At 37.0% G+C, this 9662-nt stretch overlaps 2 protein-coding genes across 2 annotated transcripts in view; both read left to right on the forward strand.

Moving 5' to 3' along the window:
- The window catches only part of sapcd2 (suppressor APC domain containing 2), a 9986-nt gene extending 5694 nt beyond the window's left edge, over positions 1–4292 (forward strand). Inside the window, exons 3-6 of the mRNA XM_024257732.2 lie at positions 921–1067; positions 1884–1985; positions 2808–2924; positions 2997–4292. Coding sequence (XP_024113500.1) covers positions 921–1067; positions 1884–1985; positions 2808–2924; positions 2997–3125 — 495 coding nt within the window. The 3' untranslated portion in view covers positions 3126–4292. The remainder of the gene's footprint in view (positions 1–920; positions 1068–1883; positions 1986–2807; positions 2925–2996) is intronic.
- Positions 4293–8323: 4031 nt separating this feature from the next.
- LOC112163383 (uracil nucleotide/cysteinyl leukotriene receptor) lies at positions 8324–9211 on the forward strand. Its single transcript, XM_024299749.1, has one exon. It carries the CDS (start codon positions 8324–8326, stop codon positions 9209–9211), a length of 888 nt encoding a protein of 295 aa, XP_024155517.1.
- The last annotated feature ends 451 nt before the right edge of the window (positions 9212–9662 follow it).

The raw sequence follows: 9662 nt of genomic DNA on the forward strand, positions 1-9662 counted from the left end.
ATGTGTATCAGGGGAGCATATTTATTTAAAAGCTTATAATTTTATTCTTTAAAATTGCTTGACGAACCCTAAATAATCTCCAAAAATGCAACATTTGAATTCTTTTTCTGATTATTTCATCATAATTTCAGGACTCTTTCTAGAGCAAATTTGAAACGTGATTTTGTTTTTCCGTAGCCAAACAGTTTGTTGTGTTGTTGTACGCTATCATTGTGTTTCTGTATCCCATTCAACTCAAAAGGAGCTCTCATGTGTGTACATCCGTCCTGCTTTTTACTGTTTTCTTCACTCCAATTTTCATTTAATTTTGTTCATATTGTGTTCACAATTAAAAATGGGTCAATTTTGACCCGAACACAATATAAGGGCTGAACCGGTTTCCTGCTTCATTCAGTCTTCCTTACTCTGGGTCATATTTTAGTTTTCATTTCTAGATTTTGTGTTCAGGATTTTTTTTTTAATTTGAGTGTTTGTCGTCGTGAGTGCAGGAGTGATGATGGGTGGATGTAATGAGCAGCACATGCTCACAGGGATGCAGCGATGGGATGACACACAGTGTGGATGAATGCCAGCATTGAGGCCTGGCCTGTGGCAGCGTGCCGCATGGACAGCCTGGTCAGCACAACTCAATACAGCCCCGCTGGGCCGCAAACACACATACACACACTGGGGGTACCCATAGTTGAAGTGGATCCAGTGTTTACTCCATTCTTAGGTTGCTGTGTGGTTGCCATGGCGCTGGAGTTGCCGCTCTTCTAAACATTGTTTTGGACGGTAGGGAGTTCAGCAGAAGTGGTGTGGCGCCATTGTCCCGGAGTGTACTGCAGATGCTTTTGTGTAAAGATGGAAAGAAAATGTTTTCTATCCATGAGAATGCCGGGACTAAAAGTTATCCTTCTTTTTTGTTTTGTTTCACGCAGCTGAAGCAAATGAAAGAGCTGGAGCAAGAGAAGGACTCCCTGCTGGCCGGGTTGGAAGTGGTAGAACGGGCTCGAGACTGGTACCAGTGCCAGATCCACAACGTCACAGAGAGACAGCGACAAGTCGGACAAAGCTCTGCGTGCACGGTAAGATGAAACGGCGAAATTAATCAATTTCCCTGATCATATAAATAAAACTCATCTGATATCTGAGCTTGCAGAGAAAAACACAGTTTTTTAAACAAACAAATGAAATATCCTGATTGATATTTGCATTAATATTTAAACAAAACATACCGATAATACTCATTTTCATGTGTATGACAGCAAAATATTTCCTCATTCCATGAAAATGAACTTTCATCCCCTGAATTACTGGGTTACATGTTTAAAAACATATTTTAAAAGGCTGGCGGGAACCAATAAAGTGACATATTATATCACATAGACAAAACCCCAACATTAACACCTCTTTGAGTTGTTGCACACATGGTTTAGAGAAGAAAACAGCTGATTTAAGGAGCACTTAAAATCCATAGCATAGATCAGACATTTTTTGTGTTTTTAGTATTGCATAATGATTCTTTTTCTAGCCACAGAGGATCCAATTTCCTGAGATTGAGATTTCCTGATCCAATATAATCAGTTGATTTGGGATATTCCAGTTCACGGGAAAAAAATCCCTCTAAACCCTCATTATTTTCCTCTTTGACACATTTTTGTAACACATCATAAAACATAATTTTCAATCATTAAATCTCTCAGAAGTCCAGCTTTTGTTCCTGCAGTTGCTGAATCATTTGTGATCACTTCTTGTCTAAATTTAGCTCGTTTTCATATTTTTTCTATTATATGTTTCTCAATCTCAGTAAAGGAAGGACACTTCTCTCATTTTTTTTAATAAAAATGGATGATGTGATGTGAATAGTATTTGTATTCACTTGTGTTTTATTGTTACCACAGGATTTCTTTACTGAGGCCAGTCAGAGTCGCATGAATGTTCTCATCCCTAAACTGCAAGAAGTCAACCGCTGTCTCAACGACCTGATTTCCTGCACAGGAATGGTGAGTTTGTGACACATATAGTTTAATGTAATATTTCCTGGAAATTAAAGCATGATTTCTTCATCTAATACAAAAACAGCACAGAAACAGAATGTGCATTTTGAATTTTTGTTAAATAAAGTATTCTGAGTGTTTGCATTGATTTGTGTCAGGAGATTTTATTTCCACTAACTTTCTGTTTGTCCTCAAAGCAACTACATTTTTATTGCGGTAATTTGGTCACTTTTTGATGAAAATTTGCAGCATAAGGGATTCATTTAGTTAAACCAATGTGTAATTGAATCAGAATGAGTTCAAATCTAATTGAAATTAAATATACATATTTGTATTTTTTTATTATCTGTCAAAATTCTCCAAATGTTTAAAATCTGTATTCGAATAAAAAAAAAATCTTTCCATAATGGTGATAAATAGTTGTGGTGTTGGATAATATTTCTCTGATAGATTTTTTTAGCCTTCTCTCCTCATCAGTTTAGATTAAAGTCCCACTCCAATCATCTTTTGATCTAGTTTAAAAGCGTCCCCAATGGTCTTTTAATTATGATTTTGTCGTTTTTAAACACACACACACATAGGACATAGTTTCTGCAGAGCGACAGGAGTTCATAAGGTGCCCAATGTATTTTCTGTCACGAATATGCACTTCTTTAAACACCATCTGCTCCTGATTCATAACAAGTTGAATAAAGAAATACTTTGAGATTTTCTTTATTATGTCCTCCATTGTGAGAAAAATGATACAAAAACATGTTAAAACTCCAATTTTGTAATAAAAGAACTTTTGGCAAATAATAGTTTCTCTTCATTTTGGTCTCTCTGCAGTCGTTTCCTTCCACCAGCACTCCGACACCAGCACTCTCAGCCAGCACTCAGCCCCCACCTCCCGCTCCCCCACAAGCCATCCAGAGACTAAAGGACCAGAACAGACTCCTCACTCAGGTACATCACGCTTCAACAGATTTTAGTACAAATGTACCCCGGAATACCTTCATGTTTTTTCTTTCCCTGAAGGAGGTGACGGAGAAAAGTGAGCGGATCGCGCAGCTGGAGCAAGAGAAGTCGGCCTTAATAAAGCAGCTTTTCGAGGCGCGAGCTCGCAGCGCACAGGACGCCAGCACCATGGATTCCACCTTCATCTGAAGCTGTCCTGCCCTCCACCCAGAACCTCAACTAGGAATCGTCTTGTGGAAAGCTGAGGACGACGCTCGTTTTAGCACCTTTAGCCATAACAGGCCCTCAACTGCAACATGTGAACCACTCCACCACCAAACCCAGCCGTGCACTATCTAGTCTCAATCACTCCTCAGCCGACCCGAATGACCGCAGATGAAGCACTTTGAGTTGACGTCTTCGGGTTTTCTGCAGAAACACTCCAGACTGGAACCAGAATCCCCGTCGCTCCATTTATAGACGGGTTTCACAGAAAACGGCACATAAAGCTTCTGATGGAATAAAAACGCCATAATCAGACGAAAGCAAATCAGCTGCTCCTGCTTGCTGTGAACTTTTTTAATCTTTCATTTAAAGTTTGCTAATTCGATTTAATCAATGAAATCAATAAAATTTAATCCATGTAAATGAATAATGGTAAGGTGTTTACCGGATCTTTCTTTCTAGTTTTGCAGTGTTTTATCTACGTGTTTTAAACACTGAAGAGAGGAATAACTAGATGAGAATGATGTATCTCCTATAGGCATGTAAAGAAATATCCAGAGTTCTTGAATGTTGTTTCACGCCTGAACACAAACTGCATGGGATCATGGGAAACTGACTTGGTTGAAGCTCTTTTTCCAAGAGGGGGAAAAACCTTCACTGCTGCTGTTCTAGTGAACGTGGATCGTGAGCGGAGAAACGGTCTACAAAGATGCAGGCAGAACGGAGAAATCTGAAGGTTTGCACACGAGAAACTAAAAACTGCGGACGGTACAAGTGATAGAATATGTCAGGGGACGATTCAGTTATTTTAAATATTCCCCTTTAAGGAGTTAACAAAATCTGCATGTATTTATTGTATCTCATCGGCTTTGATCTGAAATTTTTAGTGAAAAATGTAGATTCTGCAGATTAGTCACAGCTTTCTACAAGCTCCCTTTTAGCTGCAAACAGATGGTTTTAAGACTCTGAAAGCCATCCACGTGTTTAGAAAAACTAGCTTTAGAGTAGAGTAGAAAGAAAATCATTATTTTCTCATGTTTGTTTGGTACTGCTGGGAAATCTGCACGTTTGTTACCCACTTTTTGTAACTTCCTCTTTGCTGCTCAAACTTCATTCTGAGTCCACAGATGTCAGAATAAAACCTTAAAACGATGTTGACTCCATTTATTTGCTTTTGCACTGCATTTTAAATGTGGATTTTAAATGATCAGTGACAGAAAAAAACCTAATTGTTACTTCAAAATATAATTTTAGCTTTAAATTTTGCTTCCTTTTTTTGCAGAAGTTGAACTACTTAAAAGTTAGAATTCTTAGAATTTGGTCAAAACCAACTTTAACTTCTGTTTTTTATTTTTTTAAATTCATAAATTTCTGTAAATGTTTAGTTAATGATCAAAGTAGTGAATAAAAAGTAATCCTTAGTTTTAAAATATATATATTTTGTCATATTTAAGTCATTAAATCATGTTGATGTTGAACATTTTGATTAAAAAAAACAAATTATTTGCACAAATTGTCCACGAAAGAATCCTCTCAGTTTGAGTTCTTGCATTTCTGCAGCGTTTTCCAGCTCTGCAGCAGAGCCGATTAACCCCGAGGCCGTGCTTCTGCGGCTGGATGGAGACACGTCTTTTGTGGACTGACATGAGCGCAAACAAGTCCAGACACAGAAAAGCAAACAAAGCGGGTCAAGCTAAGGCACTAAAACTGTTTAAATAAGCTGAAACCACCCCGTTAAAACTCACTTCAACTCCACAAACAGATCACTCCTGACAGAAGTGTAAAGAAACACTAATAGATGCTGGAATAATCAACATGGTTTCTTTGCAAATAGTTCATAAATTGTAATGAATTCTCAATATTAGCAGAGTTATAAGACAGTAACTGCCTCATTATTGCTAAAAGGTCAAAGGCCGTCAAAGAGTGCTGTGGAGCGAAGACAATCGGAGAAACATGTTTGTCTCATGTAACATCTTACACACTATTACAGCCAATTTAATCAGATACCATTTCCATGATGGTTGCATCAGTTGTTTACTGATGATTTTCCGTCAGACGCCATTGTTTAGTTGCATCATTGCCAATCGGCATGAAAAGGATGACGCTATCTCATCATTTTTATCCTTTTCTTGAGTTCTTGCAACCTTGTTTTTTACTTTTATCCAGATTTTCGCCATAAATTTTTTTTTTCTGTAAGGTGTGATGGATCCACCGGGGCCACATCAGACATTGTATCATCCAGGGCGGCTCCCACACACCCCGTGTGATTGGACCATCCCTAAAGAAGATCCCACCTGTTCATTTGGAAGTGAATTTGCAAACTAAAAACACGGAAGAAATAAAGACTGCTGTGTCCAGGTGAGTGACACTGGTAGCTGATTTCCATATCTACTGTAGATACGGAGATATTTTAAGATTGTAGCTCCAGGAACTCCAAAGTTAGAGCTTTCCTGAAAACAATTTTTCAGCTGCATGTGTTGTGAGGCCAGCAGAGCTCGGTTAGGGTGATAACCTAAAAAAAAGGAAATGGTTAGACGTTTTTGCAACCTAAGTGTGAGAAACTTTTTGGACAGCAACGTATGAGTGAGATTAGTTCAACCCGAGAGCCGATCGAAGGTGAGTCGCTAAAACTTTGAAGTTTTGATGTGTTTTTAGAGAAGTACTTTTGTTTAATAAATCATTGGTATCTCAGTGATTTTTCACCAAATACATTTTTTATGTCTGTAAGTGCATATTTATCAGATGAAGTTCATGTTTCCTTTATAATTTGTTAAAAAATTCTCACACTAACAAGTGTGAAGTCAAAAATGGGTTTTAAAACACACTCCTCTTCGTCATGTTAGTTGTTAGTCATTTCCTTACACTCACTATTTACCGATCAAAATTTGTCACTTCACAATAAACTGATGCTATTTTTGTACTTGGTCAAATTACAGATAATATATCACAGGTTGGGTGTTTTTTTTTTAAATAAAAATAACAGCATTACTAATACAGAACTCTCACAGCCGCTCTCCTCTGCAGTAAACTTGTTGTAAATCTTTAAGACATTTCAACCTAAGCTGTGACCTTTAACGTCACTTTGTTTACTCCTAATGGAAACATTGAAAAGATCCTGTGGAATATATCTTAAAATAATAGTTTACTTTTTGATTTTTACATTAAAAATAATGAATGTTTGTTTTTATAAGCATTTTAAATGTAAAATATTAGAAACTTCAAGATGCACTTCACTGAAAATTGTGTTTTTAACATGTTCTTTTAGCATTTTTATCAAGATGGAGGATGAACATACAGAAAATTAGGATCAAAACTTCACTTGTAAGTATTTCTTTATTCAAATTGTTCCCCGCTTGGCTCCTTTCCAGTGCATCCACTTGCAGACAAATAGATCCATTAATGTCGTTTTCCTCCTCAGTAAGTATTTCAATAAAAACGTATTTCATGATAGTTTAAAAAATGTTTGTATCTAGGTATAAAGTGTTGAGTAACACGCACTGTTCAAAAACAAACATAAATGATGTAATAATTGGATCTGCTACCCGATATGTAAATTAAAGTAACTTGATAGTGTTCACAAACTGTGTTTGAATGTGACGTAAAGCTACAGTTACATAACTGTAAAAGGAAATTAGCTGTAAATTTAATATTATTTAAAATGTTTAATATTTTTAACCCTTTAACACCTGTGGTGTCGCCGGTGACGCTTAAACACAAAATCTTCAACTTTTTGTGTAACTTTTCAACCGTTGTCACGATCAACGTAATTCCAGTAGATTCTGAAGGAGAAAAGCGAGCTCCGGTGTTAAAGGGCTGATTGTATTATTCTATTAATTTTTAATAACTAATCAAATTTATTTCTTTGGTTCGACATGTCTGTGTCAGCTGTTTCCCTGACTTTGTTATTGGCCAAAAAATGGCTCTAATACAAACATCACTTGAACAGTAATCATGCTGTGTCGCAAAATAAAGTTTAATTTGGATTTAATTTGGTTTATTTAAAGCGTAGATTGTGGGGGAAAATATAGGACAGAACACACAAATATTTCAAGCTCATTACAGAAATGATTGAAAACAGAGACACACTTGTCACATTTGATTCATTAAATATTGTAATTATTAACCAAAGTCAGGTAGAGTTTGATTGCTTGGAAATTTATATAATCCCACCCTTAATGGTTGCCTCATTTTTTAGTTTTGAATATTTATGTAATCTCGTTCTGATCAGACCAAAGTTTTTTTTCAGTTCCCAGTAACAAAGTGAAGAGCTTGTTGATTATTCTCATAAAACATAATTTCATGATTTCAGTAAACAATGTCAATCATACATCATGTAACTGATATGTAATACTCATTGATTATCATCAAAATACCATTTTATATTAACATATTCAAATAACGCATTGAAAATCAAGTTTTTAACTAACAAATCGAGTGTTTATTGATTATTCTCTGAAAGAATTCTCCCATATTTTGTGATTCACACAGTATGTAATAACCATTGAACACATAATTACGTTAATCCAATAATTATTGCTACATTTTCAGATCAAGTAAAGAAAATCAATCCCATACTGATAGTAAACATTTCAGTAATCATTACTGCATATTACAGAGTGTAAAACTCATTGGTTCCTAAAAAGAAAAACTTTGATTATTTCATCACATTCAAGTTCAGACATTCACACATTTGGAATTATTCAAACACCAGTTGATCTTTAACTCATCTTTATATTGTGAAATTAGAGTTTCTTATACATTTTTTTGAATTTATGGATGTTCGAACAGTGTTTGAGCTTATTACTTAACTTGTTCCAGAGTTTATTGCCACACACAGAAACACAGAAACATTTCGTTGTGGTTCCTTCATCCTCTCAGTTTGGATCCTCCTTCTTTTTCTAAGAACTGTTTCTGGATATTGTACGGGAATGTTTTCCCACCAGCTCTGTATAGAATTTGCACAGTGTAAAAATCAAAAAGGTCATACAGTTTTAAAATTCCAGATTGAAAAAATAAATTGTTAAATATTGTTTATTTGAATGTAACAAAAAAGACAAATTGTGACTTTTTACGACTCTGTATTTGAAGTGTTTTGTAGCATATAAACAGATTTGCTGCTTTTGTTTGTGATGTGCTATTAACAGCTGATCCTACTTTTCTTGCTGCAGTTCATCCAGTTCATCATGGAGGGTTTCCCCCCCAACTCCTCCCTGATCTTCATCTCTCATCGATCTTCAAACTGGTCTGAGGGTGAGACGACGTACGAGCAGTGCCAGGACATGCCCGGTGTTCTCATCTGGTATCTGAGTCTGCAGTTCACCAACATGCTGCTGGGCATCCCCACCAACCTCATGGTGCTCTGGCTCATCCACAAGAACAAAGAGGACTCATCGACTTCTGACATCTTCATCTCACAGCTGGCTGTGTTAGACGTCCTCTTCTGCCTCATCCCTCCTTTGGAGCTGGTCAGCCTGGTCTTCTTCAACCACAGCACCTCCTGGTACGTCCTGCGCTTCTTCTATGGAATCAAAGACTTCTCTCCCCTCTTCCTGTCGTGTATCTGCCTGGACCGCTACATGGCGGTGATCCACCCCGTCATCTTCACAAAGCTAAGGGACCACGATTACAGATCCGCTCTAGCTGTGGTGGTGTGGATCATCATCCTGGCGTACGCTTCCATTAAATGCTTAGGAAACGTCCCCAACTTTGACAAAGTCTTCACCGCAATGATCCTGATCGTTTTTACCTTCATGGTGATGTGCAACATCACAATCATGTGGGCTCTGAAGCAGTCCGGGCCCAACAGAGATGAGATGCATCCAGTGAAGAAGAGAGCCTTCAAGATGGTCCTCATCATCCTCGCCATCATTCTGTTCAACTACCTGCCAGCAGTTGCTCTTTTCCCCTTCCAGAAGTACTTCTCTCCTGGGGTGTTCAAGTGCTACATTCACTACATCGCTTTTGGCCTGATGGACTTCAGCAGCAGCATTCAGCCGATACTCTACCTGTCCAAGGAGACGCTGAGGTGGAGACACACCTGCTGTCCAAACAGGGAGACACAGACTTCTTAGAAACAGAAATAAAAGCAAAAACATAAAACCAGAAGTCCTGATAATGGTTGAACCCAAACTTTAACACAAGTTTGAACAGCCCAACTTCCGCTTTTAAGTCATTGCTCTTTGTGTACTTTTGCATGCAAATTAACTAAATGATCTGCCTAATTTCATTCATCAAAAACTTTCCAGAAATATAACTGAAAATATTCTACTTTCATTGGAGTTTATGATGAACTTAGATTATTTTACCACTCCTACATGTCTGAGAATATTTTAAAACATATTCTTCAGTGTTTTTTTCCATTCAAGCTTTTATCCAACATTTGGCATGGTTAGGATAAACTTACAGAAACTAAATATGCAAACAAGAGTCTCCTCTGAATATTTCAGAAACATTTATGTAAACTTAAAATTCACTGTTTATATCAAGATGCTGATAAAACAGCTTTTTCAGAATTGTGCCACT

Source organism: Oryzias melastigma, linkage group LG12, assembly GCF_002922805.2.
Source record: "Oryzias melastigma strain HK-1 linkage group LG12, ASM292280v2, whole genome shotgun sequence".
In the NCBI taxonomy this organism is placed as follows: domain Eukaryota; kingdom Metazoa; phylum Chordata; class Actinopteri; order Beloniformes; family Adrianichthyidae; genus Oryzias; species Oryzias melastigma.

What these genes read in the sequence shown, in the direction of transcription:
- LOC112163383 (XM_024299749.1), top strand. Translation starts at nt 8,324, where the DNA reads ATGGAGGGTTTCCCCCCCAACTCCTCCCTGATCTTCATCTCTCATCGA.